The sequence below is a fragment of the Myodes glareolus genome, chromosome 6, assembly GCF_982192425.1.
Source record: "Myodes glareolus chromosome 6, mMyoGla1.1, whole genome shotgun sequence".
Classification (NCBI taxonomy): domain Eukaryota; kingdom Metazoa; phylum Chordata; class Mammalia; order Rodentia; family Cricetidae; genus Myodes; species Myodes glareolus.
The window spans coordinates 14,225,845-14,241,601 of record NC_142031.1 but is presented as its reverse complement, the minus strand read 5'-3'; the positions used below and the strand labels follow the sequence as shown (position 1 = coordinate 14,241,601).

The 15,757-nt window shown below is 52.7% G+C and overlaps 1 protein-coding gene across 5 annotated transcripts in view; it reads right to left on the bottom strand.

The window, feature by feature from the left end:
* Window positions 1-267: 267 nt before the first annotated feature.
* Arhgef10l (Rho guanine nucleotide exchange factor 10 like) overlaps window positions 268-15,757 on the bottom strand; it is a 149,573-nt gene continuing 134,083 nt past the window's right edge. For all 5 annotated transcript variants that reach the window (XM_087906958.1, XM_087906959.1, XM_087906957.1 and 2 more), the window contains 3 exons: window positions 7,048-7,222; window positions 2,832-2,954; window positions 268-1,292 (listed from right to left, as the gene is read on the bottom strand). In XM_087906958.1, coding sequence (XP_087763084.1) covers window positions 763-1,292; window positions 2,832-2,954; window positions 7,048-7,222 — 828 coding nt within the window. In that variant the 3' untranslated portion in view covers window positions 268-762. The remainder of the gene's footprint in view (window positions 1,293-2,831; window positions 2,955-7,047; window positions 7,223-15,757) is intronic.

Genomic DNA, 15,757 nt, shown 5'->3' with positions numbered 1-15,757 from the left:
ACCCTGGCAGGGCTCTTCCAGCCACACCTGAAATGTGGCTAAGAAATGTTGGACCAAATCATTAATATGAAAATTAGGTGGTTGTGTATAGCTACTGATAACTGCCTTAGACGGAGCTTTCAAAGTATGTTCCTGAGTGGCCTCCAACCGAGTCCTAGCGCGATCCTTCATGCTGGAGCAGGGGAGCCCCTGGTCCCCAACATCTCCTGATTGCAAAAGTCATTCACAGTGTCCCACCCCCATGACATTCCATAAACCCCACAGGGCCCACATATCTCTTGCCTTTTATTCCAGCACCTCCCAGAGACCCATTATGTACAGATTGTATTTATACACATATAATATACATCGAACATAAGTATTCATACATATATTCACACGCTAGCCCACATGCTCAGACACTCACACATACGTCCTTCCTGGAGGGGCACGGCCACCTCTGAGCCTCACTCAGCCCCCAACAAAAGGTTCCAGGTTCAGCAGGCAGTGGTGAGGTTTTATGTTTTTTGCTTCAAAAACAAAACAAAACAAAAAGGCCATATTCTCCAAGTGTGTTCTTCCATTCCCCAAGACCCTAAAACCCACCCCAAAACATTCTGAAGTTTTGTTTCCAGAGCTTTCCCTCTGCTCTTCAAGGCCTCAGTGGAGAATCCAGACCTGTCTTGTGGCCTGTGCAGGTTCCTGGGGGGAACCCAGCTGGGCCAAAAAGGGTCCCAGCATGTCTGCAGTGGTCCAGCCGCCCTGTGACTTCCAGATGGGTAGCTATAGAGCCAAGGGCACCTGCCAGATAAGAAGTGTGCTGTCTGTCTCGCTGCACGGAGCCGGTCGCCCACTCAGACCTCCAAAGTGGCGATAGCCTTGCCCACCAGAGATGATGGCCACAGAACAGATCTCCTTGCGATGGGCATCACGGGCACAGGGCCGGCTGCGTACCCAGACATCAGGATCATCAGCCATCTCATAGATGGAGCCATCTTCCTCACTATGCTCCAGAGCTGAACCGTCAGTGGGTGCTGGCTCCCGTACCGACAGTAGGGGCCCTGGGAGGTGAGCCGTGGAGCGCAGGCGGTATTGGAGCAGGATGCCCTTCTTGCGGGTTAACTCTCGGCCTGGGTGGCTGTCGGGGGCGGGCACTGGTTCGTGAGATTGCCCATCTGGCTTGTCCTCCTCGGTCTGAGGCCCTTCAGTCTCTTCCTGGTCACTCCGCAGGATATCGGGGGCCAAAATGCTCATGGCCACAGCCAGGAAGGCCACAGGTCCACAGTGACCATTGAGAGATACCATGCCTTTCCCTATAAGAACGGAGCAGAGGAGAAGGGCCAAGAGACAGGTCATTAAGGGAGATAGCCAAGTACTTCTGGGGAACTTTCTGAGTGGGTAGGACATTTTCGTCTGCCATCTATGTTGGCATCTCCCCAGAGGTCATGAGCTCTGTCTATGCCATGCTTCATGGCATGACTTTACAGAGCAGGGCCTGTTATGGTATGTTATTTTAACTATGTAAAGATGCATTACATTTGTTTATGCTGCATTTGTTTAATTATGAAAAGATGTGTTGCTGTTTCACCTTGCCTGCCTAAAGCACCTGATTGGTCTAATAAAAAGCTGAATGGCAATAGCTAGGCAGAAAAAGGATAGGCAGGGCTGGCATGCAGAGAAAATAAGTAGGAGGAGAAATCTAGGCTCAGGAGGAAAGAGAAGAAGAGAGAAAAGAACAAGGGAGACACCAGGGCAAGAAACCAGGCAGCTGCTAGCCAGTCTGGCATGAGAAATAGTGACAGAAAGACAAACAGAAGGAAAGAAAAGTAAAAATTTAGCCCTGAGGCAAAAGAGAAACAGGGTAATTTAAATGAAAAGAGCTTGCCAGAAACAAGCCTAAGCTAAGCAGAGCATACATAAGAAGTCTCCATGTCATGATGGGGGAGCTGGTTGGTGGCCTAAAAGAAAAAGCCTTTCACAGGGGCCAGCCTCCATCTCCCGTGGAAACGGCCTCACTGATAAATCCATCCGAACTCCACCCAGAAAGCCAAGTCTTGTAAGAGGCTCTCCAGCTCCCTGTTCCAGCCAAGCGCCAGCATCCACATTGCACCCTGCCTGCATCCTCCCAGGGAAAGAGCTACTCCTTGATCTCACTCTGCCAGGGCATCCTCTGCCTGGACCAAGGCTGTCCTGGACATTACCTGCCTCGTGCATTCCCATGTCTCACCCAGCATGGGTGCCATCCTTGCATGAACAAATTGCTCTAATAAGTGCATCATGAAGACAGGACACCCAGAAATCTGAGAGTCTAGAAGAGGGTAGAGGTCTGGCATGGTTGGCTCAGGCTGGTTCCTCCTCTCACCCCCATGCTAACCGGTCACTAGAGGAGACTACAGTCTTCCCTTTCAAGGCAGAGGCAAAGGGGGCCAGCTCTAGTGTCTAAACACCAGGGGTTTCCCCTGACCCTGCTATTCTATTAGGCCTAGGGTCACAGGTCAGGGCAGACTGGCTGCCACAGATGCCACGAACCTATCCCCAGAGCCCACACTTCTACCTCTGATACCCCACTACAAATAGAGGCAGCAGAGCCCAGCAGAGCCTCTGTCATTCATCAAGTGCCTCAGCCAACGCTCAGATTCTCTGGCCAATGTGAACTTCTCCACCCAGATCAGAAAAGCAAGAATCAGAAGGTAGGAGGTGGTACCCTAGGCTATCATTTTACTACGCCCTGGCTCAGGTAAGAGGGACAGAGAGGCTGGACTCTACCATGAATCGGTAGGATGTCTGGGTCAGGTTCCCCCTTATTCCTGAAGTCAAGCCCCAAACCCACCCAGACATCCCTGCAACCTCACCTGTGATCTTGGGGATGCCCTCCAGCCGAGGCACGGGCAACAGGACAATGACACCCTGGTCAGTGCCTACCCAGAGCAGACCCTGGCAGATGAGGAGGCTGGTGACACACAGGTGCTTCTGACCTGCAGAGAGAGACAACATGAGCTCAGTTCATTCTGGGGAGGGAGCTGTACAGCCCAGACTTCCCCCAAGACAAGTGGGAGGGTGCTGGGGTTAGGACATGGGCACCCAGTCAGACCTCAGTTTCCCCATGTGTAAAGGAACAAACCGCTGTGAGGACACAGCAGGGTAATGTCTCAGGGCATAATGCCTGGCCAATGCAGGCTCTATGTGTCAGGACTCAGTTGCCTGGCACTCGGAGGCAGTTGGGTGTCCTTTTGAAAGTCACACCCAGCAAGCCAGGCTGCAAGCCAATGAAGAGCCGGTGTGACAGTCTGTAATGGGTAGAAGTTGGTAGCAGTGGTATGTACTAGAAGGTGGCCAGGGCAGAGTCTGCAAATAAGACTGCTGCCAGGTTACTGCAGGCATGAGTAGATATATGGACAGATGCATAGATGAGAAGAAGGGTAGATAGGGGAGTGGATGTAAGAGTTCACTGGGCAGTGGGTGGATGGGTGGATGGATGGTTGGATGGATGGATGGATGGATGGATGGATGGATGGATGGATGGATGGATGGATGGTTGGATGGATGGATTGATGGATGGAGGGATAGATGGAGGGAGGGAGGGATGGATGGATAGGCAGGTGGGCATATGGATAGACAGATTGACAAGTATGTAGATAGATGGATAGATAGATGGCAGGACAAATGGACAGACAGATGGATTAAACAATTAATAAGTGAATGGATGGCAGGAGGTATGATGGACAGATGATGGATGGATGGATGGATGGATGGATGGATGGATGGATGGATGGATGGACGGATAGACAGTTTGGCAAGTGATAAATGGATGGGTTGGTAGATGGATAGATAGATGAATAGATGGGTGGACAGATGAGAAAAAAGGGTGGGTAGGTGAGTGGATGGGTAGATGCACACACACACACACACACACACACACAAACACACACAGTTGAGCACAGCTCTGAGACAGCAGTACACAGTCACTGAAGGTTCACTGAGTAATATTTAGAATTACTTAAAGGCCCTAGACTCTAATTGCTAAGTTCCATCCCAGATACAAACCCCCAAAATAACAAAAAAAAGGGGCTAAGAGGGAGCTAAGGATATGCTGCATCCCACATGCCTCATATTCCTTTTCATAAGCTCCCAAGACCCCAAGACCAACAGCGGCTGGCAATGGAGGCATCCTCATCCCAACCATAGCAAAGCTTGACAAATGGAAGGCAAGTGGAAGAGAGGCTCAACGAGACGACAGAGGTGAGAAATGGCTTCATCTAAAGGCTTCATTCTGGGGCCCCTCTTCTTCCACCTCAAGGAAAAGAGCGAAACACTTCACAAACAGTCCAAAAGAAAAAAATTCTAATAGTGGATAAATATTTGATCATAGAGACTTACTACGCAGGCCTCAGTTCACCCTGGCCATCTATCTGGAGATATACAACTTTTAAAAGCTCGGGCTCTCGGAGAACATTTTATTAATGACCTGTCTAGTTAAAAGGAGGAGGGAGTTTAGGTTTAAAAAAATGCATTAATACCAGTCGGGTGCTCGAGTGGAAGGAAGGGTGGGGGAAGGATGCGTGATAAATTTTTTAACACGCCCTAAAAAAAATCCACACTTAGAGGAAGAACAAATTTATTACTAATTATGCAATTATTTCATTTGGTGGTGTGGGGGAGAGGAAATACTTAAAAGCCTGTTTTAAATATCTCTAATAAAGAATTTAAAAATCCTGTTCAGCCTTTCTTCCTCCAGGGCACAGTGTGGGGTGGACAGGAAGTCACCCTCTGCCCTCTGATTCCTGCCACTATAACTGACTCCAGCTCAGCTTGGGGGTCACGGGCTCTCCCAGCTCAGTGGTGTTTGAAACTCAGCTTGGATACCCAGACCTAGAGAAGGCCAAGACCCAGGAAAGCCCCCCATCCCCGTCTGATCACACAGCTAGTGCCTTGGGAAAGTACTGACCTAGAAGCTCAGGGTGGGCAAAGAGGCTTGGCAGGAGACACCTGGCAGTAGGCCAGCATGACGGGGCATGAAGATAAAAAGAATGAGGACCGTAAACGTCCCTGTCAGGGCTGGGGCTTCTCATGCCAGGAACTGCAGGGTGACAGGGGCAGATGAAGGAGTGGACCACCGTGGCCAAGCAGAGATGGGGGCCCAACAAGAATGTGACTCTGAGCTATGGATCGACCAAGCTTTTACTCAGCCCTGGCATCCTTGGAGAAGCTGAGACTGTGGGGAGGATGTGCCCGCCACCTAGGGACAGGCCGGTCGTGCAGCCTCCTGGGTCTCTGCCCACAAGACTTGGAAACAGTGACTCTCACCCGTGGTGCCGCCCCTTTAAAAGTCAGGAACACAGTGTCGGGGCAGGGGTGGGAGGGGTCCTCAGGTGACAGCCATGAGTTCAGCCAGAGCGGCTTCTCCACCCCCAGACCGGCCTCTGACAGCGGAAGCTGCCGCCTCTCTTTCCTCTGCCCTGACTAGACAAGGCTCCCAAGATTTTCAAAACCTCCTAAGATTAACCATTTTTTCCATTGTTCCATTATCTTGAAATAATTTAGCTATCAAGATAAATGCAGAAGTATTTCTATGATACAGAGAATTTTTTATTGTGTTGTATAATGGATGAAACTGGTCCGTCCCCCAGTCCTTTCCCACTCCCCCCTCCTCACCTTTCAGGAAATAGAATCAAACTGGAGGAAGGGAGAGGAGAAGGCAGGAAAGAAAAGGACCACAAGCAACGCAGGGCTTCTGATGCAGGGGAATGGTACGGAAGGGACGGTCCCCACCACTGCAGGCCAAAGCATATGACCCTGCTGAGGAAACCTATGTCTGCATCTCTAACTTGGGGACCACCTGCAGCTTGTGGATTTTAGAGCACAGTGTGATACCCTCAGCTGAGCCTTGCTTGGCACAGGGCTCTGGCAGACTGGCAGCTCTGAGTAGACAGTCATGGCTGCTGCCTAGCTTGTTAATGGCCACTTGACCCTGGAGATGCCCTGACTAGCCAGGAGGAAGAAACAGCCAAGATGGTGACTGGGTCATAGCTGAAAAAAGAGAGCAGATCTTAGGGGAGACCCTCAAACCCCCAAGGTGCTGGCCAGTGAGCCTTTCCCCAGCTCCACTCAAACCCACTCCCAGCCTTGCCACAGCCCATCTGTCCAACACAGGTGACAGTGTTTCTGCTTCCCTGGCCCCAGGGCCCTTCCAGATTCCTAGCTGACCAACCCAGCCCTGCCTAAGGTGCTTGGGCAGGACAGAATGGTCACCCTCTTCAACCAGCCCAGGTCAAGTGGACTAGCGAAAGCTGGGATAGGTATGGAAACAGGAGAGGCTGGTGCCTACAGCTTCATGGGTAGCCCAGAAGACATTTGAAGGGAGAATGGACCAGAGCAGATATCTACCCAGAGTCTCCAAAGCAGCCCCTTCTCCATGGGCAGCAATGGTGGGGAGGGACAGAAGCCAACTCCATAGAGATTTCAGGAGAGAGTGGTGAGATGGGGTGCGGTATGAACCCCAGTGACAATGTCTCCTGTCTCACCCCCTCGTCTCACAGACAGCTTTGTGAGAGGAAGCACAGCCCCCAGAAGTTCTCAGCCAAACTTTTCACCCTCACGGGGCCTCCAAGCCTGCTGAAGGGCAAGCGTAAAGGAATGCCTTTCTTCAAGAAAGTTCTACGAACAGTAGCAGATGAGTGCCTCCTCTTCTGCCCACACAGCAGAGATAGAATCAGGCTTCGGCCAACCCGAGCCGTGGGACAATGTAGTCAGCCTGGGTCCCATGTCCGTGTGTTTTCAGTTCCAGCTGCCAGTGCAGGAAAGCCTGCCAACTTACAGCCCCCCTCCTGAGCACCCAGACCGCTGGGATGTGGTACAGGGGGCAGAGGGTCAGGAATGGGGGCTTTGGTAGGACAAACCTGGGCAAAAACCCCCAGCCCTACCACTTCCCATCTACTATGAACCAGTTTTTGAAGCTGACCAAGGAGGCCCTGGCAGTGAATGAGCTGGGGTGCCCACTATACGACCGCCTGCTGGCATCTGTGAGTGTCAATTCCCTTATCCTGGCCCCAGCTAGTTTTACAGCCTCACCTGGCAGGAGGAAGGTGGTCCTGGTGGCAATGTTGATCTCCTGAAGATGTTCCAGGGTCTCGGTGTGGAAGAGGCGGATGGAGGAGCCAGAGGAGAAGGCCATCCAGACGCCGCTGCCAGCTTTGACCATGTGTGTCACACTCACCGCCTCGTCCTGGTGTGCCTCGAAGCTTTGCTACGTACAGAGGGGATGTGGGTATCAGGCCAAGGTTGCCATCCCAGCCAGCCCCCACTCTCCAGGGTCAGGGGTTCCCATATTCTTCAAAGGATCTCTCGGAACCCCTGTCTGCAACAGAGCTTGGAAGCCCAGTGTGCTGCACAGATTAGTAACTAACAGGAATTGGGTTTGTAGTGCTGACCAGTTGCAGTGGGGGAAATGCTCCTAACAAGAGTGACTACAGACAGCCAATGTGACAGCAGGACAAGAAGGCAACAATGCATGCTTGGCTCTCAAGTGGAGACCCAAGTCCAACACACACAAGGGCTCCTTTCTGGTCCTCGACTTCCAGCAGGGAAAGACAGAGCCACCAGCTAGCAGAAGTTGAAGCTATATGCATAGTTTTATATTTGAGACAGGGTCTTACTATATAGCCCTTGCTAGACTGATACCATGTATGATGTGGGACAATTGTCTGTATTCTGTCAATCATGTATTTTAATAAAACGCTGATTGGCCAGGCAGGAAGTATAGGCGGGTCAACCAGACAGGAAGTAGAGGCGGGGCAATGAGAATAGAATAAGGCTACGGAGGAGGAAGGTCCCTCCGCCACTCCTGCGCAGACCACCGAAGAGGCAGCATGTAACTGGCCCAGCTGAAAAAGGTACCAAGCCATATGGCTAACATAGATCAGAATAATGGGGTAATATATGTTATAAGAGCTAATAAGTAGCCAGAGCTAAGGGCCAATCAGTTTATAACCTTATGGAGTCCTGTGTGTGATTTTCTTTGGGCTTGCCAGCTGTGGGGTACCGGACGGGATAGAAACCCCAACAGGCCGACCCCCTCATGTTACACATGTAGTCCAGGCTGACCTCCAGCTCATCATTCTCCTGCCTCTGCCTCCTAAATACTAGGATCACAGGCCATGTCCAACTATCTATATTATTTAAAGTAACCACGGGAACCTGCAGAACTCCCTGGGGAAGGAACTAGGGGTGCAAACCAAATCCTCATCTCGCATAGTATGGTGAGGGCAGGGAAAGTCGAGAAATAATGTTCAAAACCCAGAGACCAAGAGCTCAGGAGTAAATGAGGGCGGCAAGGGGATTAAAGACAGAGCAGGGGAGGCTTTTCTTCTGAGAAGCAGCATGGGGGAAGAGCAGGAACTACTCCATGCCGGATGATTTTCTTCCTACAGGCATTGGTGGGGGGTCTAATTGATCTTAACCAAACAATACAACTCTCAGGATACAGGGCTGACCAGGAGGCTTGGTCAGTAAGGTGCGTGCCTTGCAAGCAGGAGGATCCAAGTTTGGTCCTGGGAACCTATGTTCTTTGTTTTTTGTTTTCCGTGTTTCTCCCCCTGATTGACTACAGTTCTGCACATTACAACCTCACCACTACAGAGGTGGAGACTGGGAACCTACTGGCTACTCACCTAGTTAAAAGCCAATGGGAGGCCATGTCTCAAACGGAAAAAGTAGATAGTACCTGAGGAATGACATCCCAGGGTGTCCTCTGGCCTCCACACAAATACACCCATACACAGTGTATGCACATGAATGCACACACACACACTCACACAAGTGCATACATATACATGTATGTACACACACTCACACATACACACAAGTGCATGCATATTCATGTATGCACAGACATTTACACATGCACACACTCACACATACACACAAGCGCATGCATATTCATGTATGCACACACATTCACACATGCACACACAGAGAGAGAGAGCAGAAGTCTCTGACCCGCAGACAGGCAGGGTGCATGGTCTCTACAGGGTGGGACATCCCTGGGGTGAGGACAGGTACCTGCCTCCTCCCTCATACTGGGGGGCTCGGTCTAAGCACTCCTGCGCTGCCCAGGAGGGGATGTGTCTCTTTTCTCAGCTGCAGTCTCCACTTCAAGTGCAGAGACCCTGACTTCTAAGGAAAACTAAGCCGACACAGAGAAAGGGTGAGGCCACGCAGTACAGCAGGGGCACAACAGCCCATAGCTCAAGGCCTGCAGCCTGACTGTGCTGGTCCAGCCCAGTCCCTGGCTTGAGCTGTCTCTTTGGTGAAATATACGATGGCTCCTTGTTTGCTAGAACCAGCCTGAGGGGGATCCAGGGGAGCTCAAGTGGGATCCTCCTATGAAGTCTGACAGCACAAAGTCAGAGCAGACGCAGAAGCCGAGCCTGGAAAATGCCCCTCAGCCAGTGCTCAGTGCCCAGCACGGTGACGGACTGATTCAGCCCCCACCGCATAGGGAAGGCCCAGCAAGCTTTATGGTTTTTTCCAAAAAACAGCAGCAGGGATGTATTGCGAGGCCACACAGAATAAAGGTCAGAGCATTGCTGACCCCAACAGAAGCCAAACACACTGTGAAATGTGAGGCCTCAGCCTGCAGACGCCACTCCTGAATCTGCTGGTGCCAACACTGTGCCCTGCCTCCAGTCTGATTGAAGAAGTCTGCGAGGCAAACCCAGCCTTGTTTCTCCAGAGGCAGGCCTAGTCAATACTGGCCCTAGTGGACCATGCCAGCTCACAGCAACAAGACATGGGGGCGAGGGTACTTTTGTTCACGGCAAGAGATTGGTGCCTGGAATCAAGCTGGTCTTGAGTTCCTTGCTGAGCCTCCTGGCCCATAAAGAGATGGCAGGTAGGGACAGAAAACATGCCAGCGTCATAGGTCCCAGGGGGATCCAAGCCTAGCACCCCAAGGTGAGGGAAGATAGCAGCAGGACCCAGGCCTTAGTGCCCTCTGGGCTTAGTGCCAACGAGCCACATAACGGCTGAGCTGGTAAACCAATCTTTCCTGGAAGCCAATCCTGACCATCCAGGAAAGAATCCAGACAGGGGGTCTGGCACACAGCCCTCTAACCACAGGTGCTGGTCCTGCCAACAGATATCAAACTTTCCCTGGCAGAACTGGAAGAGACCATATAAGTGGGAACTTGAGGGTTCTCCCAAGTCCCACCTCTGAAAAAAGGCCAGAGGTGATACCACTTGGCAGGTGGCAGTAAGCACACTGCCCCATTTCCTTTGGGGCCACCAGCTAGGGCACCAAGGGGACAGTGGGTTGGGGCAGGAAAAGATGAGTTACAGCCCAGAGTCCTTCCCAACTCTGAAAGCAAGGAATTACTGGAAGAGCGATGGGAAATGTGTCCACAGTCAGAATCAAAGAGGCCCCTGGCCAATCAAAACAGTACCGAGCATCAAACTAGTAACAAGGGGCCTGGATTCTAGCGTGCCGTGTCTTCTAAAGACTGAGAGCTGGGTGTGGGGGCTCGGGCCTGCAATCCTGGTATGCAGTAAACTGACGTAGAACGGATGGCCGGGAGTTCAAGACCAGTGTGGGCTACACAGTGAGACACTGGAGACACAACCCAAAGGTTCAGAGCATGGACTTCTCATGTAGAAGACATGAGTTCAGTTCCCAGCACCCACTTCAGGCAGCTCATAGCCACCTGTAACTCCAGATCTGACACCCTCTTCTGGCCTCCATGTATATGCACACACATGCACTCACATGTGCATATACCCACACACAGGTATACATGCACACACACACACACACACACACTCACACACACAGGGGGTAATTATTAAACAAAGAGAGCTGGCCTCGGGAGGGCAGGGTCTCAGCTCCTCTATGAGTGACTTAGTGTACTAGACAGGGACAGAAAGAATGTGCCTGGCAGAGCGCTGAGGACTCAGTGGAGAAGGCACGTGGCACGCCCGAGGGGTCCCTGCATGCTGCTGTGTGGGACCAGGACAACGCAAGATCCGCCCCTACCCACAGGGCCTACCTCCACAGCCTCTGGACACCCAGCCATGGCCACCCAAACTGCCGGTTCCAGGTGACTGATCTTCTCGGCGGACTGCTGACGCAGCCGGTCCTGTAATATTTATGTGCCTCCAGGTGACGCTTCTACTCCATTGCCATAAATTCCCAGGGTGATGTGCTCAGCACTCAAAGTCATTAGAGCCCAAGATGGCACGAGGAGCTGGGAGGCTGACAGGGTAAGGGAGGCTACCCGGGAATGGGGAGACAGTGGACAAGGTGTTTATTTCTACTTCCTGGACACCAACTATAGACACTAACCTCCATAGAGTCAGGCAGGGCACTGGACACCAGTGCGTTACTGACAGAAAAGACAGTGAACAAATCCAGAAAGGGGACTGAGGGCCCCAGATGGGCTGAGAGAGGCATGAGTGGACCCCACTCTTCAGCCCACTCCTAGACGTTCAGAGGAACCTCGGCCTTAGCATTCAGTCAAGGTTGGGCTTAAAGAGATGCTTGCCACCCATTCCTGCCCACTCACCATGGATTAGCCAGTCCTGAGAAGTCTGGTCCTGGGACAGAGATAGACTGCCCACCAAACACTGCTTCCCTCCAATCCTTGGGGACAGCCACAGGGTGGCAACCACCCTTCTACCATCACTCACGGCATAATACGGGCACTTCAAAGAATGGCAGGTGTCATGGCTCAGTTGACCAGCGGACAGACTGGGAATTGAGACTCAGAACTGCAGGGCTGAATGTCCCGAGAGGGTGCCTTGTACAAGCTATGGTCATAAAAGTCCCTTGCCTCTCTCGGTCTGCCTCGTTCTCATCAACGCTCCACAGCCAGAGCAACAGAAGGAGAGACTTAAGCAACACTGGCAGAGCTGCGTTGCCAGGAAAGGGGAGGGGGAGCCAGGTCCCTCATCTGGGTAGCCAATTTGCTCTGCTCCACATATCTAGCTGGTTGTGACAGCTGTGACATTTGACTCTGGAACCTCAGGAGATTTCCAAGCCTGGGACAAACCAGGGTGGCTGGTCACTCAGATGAGACACGATTCCCACACACTGGTTGGTGCAGTGTACTGCCTTGCCTGACCTGGTTGAGGTCAAGGGCTCAGCGGGAAAAACAAAACAAAACAAACTAACAAACAAACAAACAAAAAAAAAACCCTTCCCTGGTCAAGAAGGCTTGAGATGGAACAATCCCCATCTCTCCCCAGAAAGCCAGTTCATTGCTCGGCAGGGTAGGAGGGACATCACCCCCTCAACTGAATGGAAGATACTCCCAACTCAGGGCTACTGTGGGGGCAGGCAGGCAAAGAGTCCCACCAGCAATAATGATAGCCACGCAGTTTATCTTGCAAGGAAATGTGCAAAACTTGATGTTCTGGAAGCATCATTCTAGCCAAAAGAAACGGCCAAAAGGCTTCCCCTGCTGTGGGTCCTCCCGTCCTCAGAAAGGCTCTGCTGCCTGCTCATCACTGCTCAGGGGAGGCAAAAGTCAAAGTCTGAAGACTGGACTCAGTCGATCCAGTCACTCCTTGCCTCAGTTATTCCAACTTTAAAGTAGTCATGACCAGGGCTTTCCAGGGCTGTCCTAATGATGGCACAGGGTCCTGCCTACCTAGGGCTCTGACCAGCCCCAGGCACCCTCACTGTAACTCAGCAGTGGGGACCAGGGTTTTAACTCTCTCATGAGAGGGGCAGGTCCATGAATTCAGCCTCTGCTGGAGCCAGTGCACAACTTGAGATGTGAGGGCAGGGGAGGAAGGGAGGGAGGGAGGGCAGGTGAGGGAGGGAGGAAGGGTGTGAGGGCAGGTGAGGGAGGGAGGGAGAATATGAGGGCAGGTGAGGGAGGGAGGGAGAATGTGTGGGCAGGTGAGGGAGGGAGGGCAGGTGAAGGAGGAAGGAAGGGAGGGAGGGAGGGAGGGTGTGAGGGCAGGTGAGGGAGGGAAGGAGGGAAGGAGGGAAGGAGGGCAGGTGAGGGAGGGAGGGAGAATGTGTGGGCAGGTGAGGGAGGGAGGAAGGGAGGGTGTGAAGGCAGGTGAGGGAGGGAGGAAGAATGTGAGGGCAGGTGAGGGAGGGAGGGCAGGTGACGGAAGTACCACTTCTCTCTCCTTCCCCCTTCTTATCTGTGGCTCCTTCCCCCTCACTCCATCTCCTCCTTCTGCCTGACTCTGATCCTCCCGTGGCTCCAGGTTACTCTGGGCCACTCATCCATAGCATCCATACGGCCATGGGGCCACGGTGGAGCTGTGGAAGAGAGGTGAAGACTAAGCTGCTAGCCCTGGGACTGAATATGCAAGGAGCAGCTGGAGCCCCCAGTGAGTTCTACAACTATTCCAATGCTTATAGGAGAGAAACTAGGCACTTAACAGCAGAAACAGTAAAGCCAGCCAGCTTAGCTCTGAGCCACAAAGTCCACAATCCAAACCTGTCCCAACAAGGTCAGAGATCAGTGGGACACCTCTTACAGAGGTTCCCACGGAGCCTCCCTCAGCCCAGCTGGCAGGCTTACAGACAACTGTAGGCTCAACCAGACCTGGTGCCAAAGAGCCAAGCAGCAGGCACTGGCCTAACCCCTGTCCTTTAGATTCTTCCCCAGGCCATTCAGCAGGCAAAGCTGGCAGCAGACCCAAAGTCCAGGTAGCAATGTGGCCCCAGCCCCGTGGCTATGTCAGCCACTCAGTGAACAGTACCTGTGGCCCTTTGTGTCTTTGTCACATTCTAGATGACTATGTGGCTGTCCCTTGGGTCCCTGCCTCCCCCTTTCCCTGCCACAGACTCAGAGGTCTGGGAGATGGGGGAGAGCCCCAGGGAGGGAGGGCAAGGTGGGTATAGGGTTTAGCCTGCCGCCTGTGTGGGATCTGTCCCTTCCTCACCTCCATCTGTTCCCTCTCCTGGATGCTCCCTTTCGCTTCCAGTTCCCATCCCTGCCTGAGTCAACTTCTCTGTCAGATCCTAGAGCCAGTTTTGTTTTTTTTTTTTTGCAAAAACTATGATAATCTTCCCATGGGAGATCAAATATTGGATGGAGAGAGAGTTAGCTCTTCCTGGTGAGAAGACAGAACCCAAAGCCCTGTCCCTTTGGCAGCTCTGGCCAGGTTTCCTTGTCCTAACAACCACAAAACCCAGGCAGTCCACAAGCCTGACCACTCCCTCATGACGGGCCACGCCCTCATGACGGGCCACGCCCTCATGACGGGCCACGCCCTCACTCCCGACCACACCCCATGCCTGACCACGCCCTCATGACTGGCCACGCCCTCACTCCCGACCACACCCCATGCCTGACCACTCCCTCATGACTGGCCACGCCCTCACTCCTGACCACACCCCATGCCTGACCACGCCCTCACGGTTAACTTTTTGGCTCTACTATGCTCCCTGGGAAGGGAACATTAGGATCCCCAAAAACACGCTCGTCCCCCTCCCCACAAGCAGCTCTTTGGCAGATCTAACCTGATCCTTGCTGCTGTAGAAAGCCCTCCTTTTGAACTCCTAGGAAGTTCCCACTGTCTTTAGCAAGTCAGTCTCTCACGTTCTTTGCTCGCCAGCTCCTCATTTATAAGAATGGGAGGGCAATAAGGCACAAGTTTAAAAATAAAAATAAGACAAAACCAGACAGAGCTGACTCCACGGACCTGGCTCCAGACCCCACGTGCTTCAGTGACCCAAACACCAAGCACTCCCCTGAGGGGATCCCCAGATGCTACAAGAACTTGGGGGTTCATTTTGCTCTCGTGCTAATTTGCATCACATTACCCTAGAAGCCGCGTGCCTGGGTTTCGGGTTTTTTTTTTTTCAAATTCCCACCCGTTTTGTGTCATAAATAAGATGAGAGACGGAAAACTAATACAGCCCAGTGATGTTTTATTCATGCTGTGTTGGGGCCCGTGACGGATTTACAACAGCTAATGCATGCAAACGAAGTTTGGGCGCTAACATGAAAATTAAGGGTGGTGGGGGTGGGTGGGAGGCATGGGTGCATGGGGTGCACAGGAAGGAGCCCAGAGGAGTCTCTTGTCGGTTGAGCTGAGTGGCAAAAGGGGTTCATACTGGTCAGGGGGGAGGGGAAGGGGCAGCGCAGGGCAGGCGCATGAGCAGAGTGGAACCGCTGACTGTCAGTGTACACTTGGCTTCCAGCAGGGCCTTCAAGCTCTACAGGCTGGGTACTTAGGTCCTGGGTCAGCTGGTGTGCTTGCCCCCTGCTGGCCTGAACCTCTACCGCACACCTTGGCAAGGGGGACTGTCAGAACAAAGGGGACTCTCAGAACAAGGGGGACTCTCAGAACAAGGTGCCCTGCGTGGCTTTATTCTGCTCGACCTCATGTGCAGTCTTTAAGTATCCACAGACAGCTACGGTGTGAACTACAGTGCTGAGTCCCAGGGCAGAACTCCATGGGGGTGGGGGAGTTCAAGTTCAACCCTATATGAGTTGGTCCAGAGGTCAGGGAGCAGGGGTATAATGGGAGAGGGACAACATGGGTGCAGGACCCCAGCGCCAGGCTCCTCCAAAGTATCAGGGGGTGGGGGTGTGGTAGCAGGACACTTCCTAAGCATGTGTGGTGCCCAGGTCCCAACCCCAGCAAGATAAAAACAGTTACCAGAGACACTGGCTGAGCTCTGGGCTTCTGGGCTGTGGTAGAAACCCCTCAAGGCTGGTGTTGAGGCAGGTCCAGAGGGGGTCCTAGGTCCCTGAGTGGCACAGTTGTGAGTTCATGTGCCCCATAGCCTGGCACACCTGGATCAAGGGTTCAA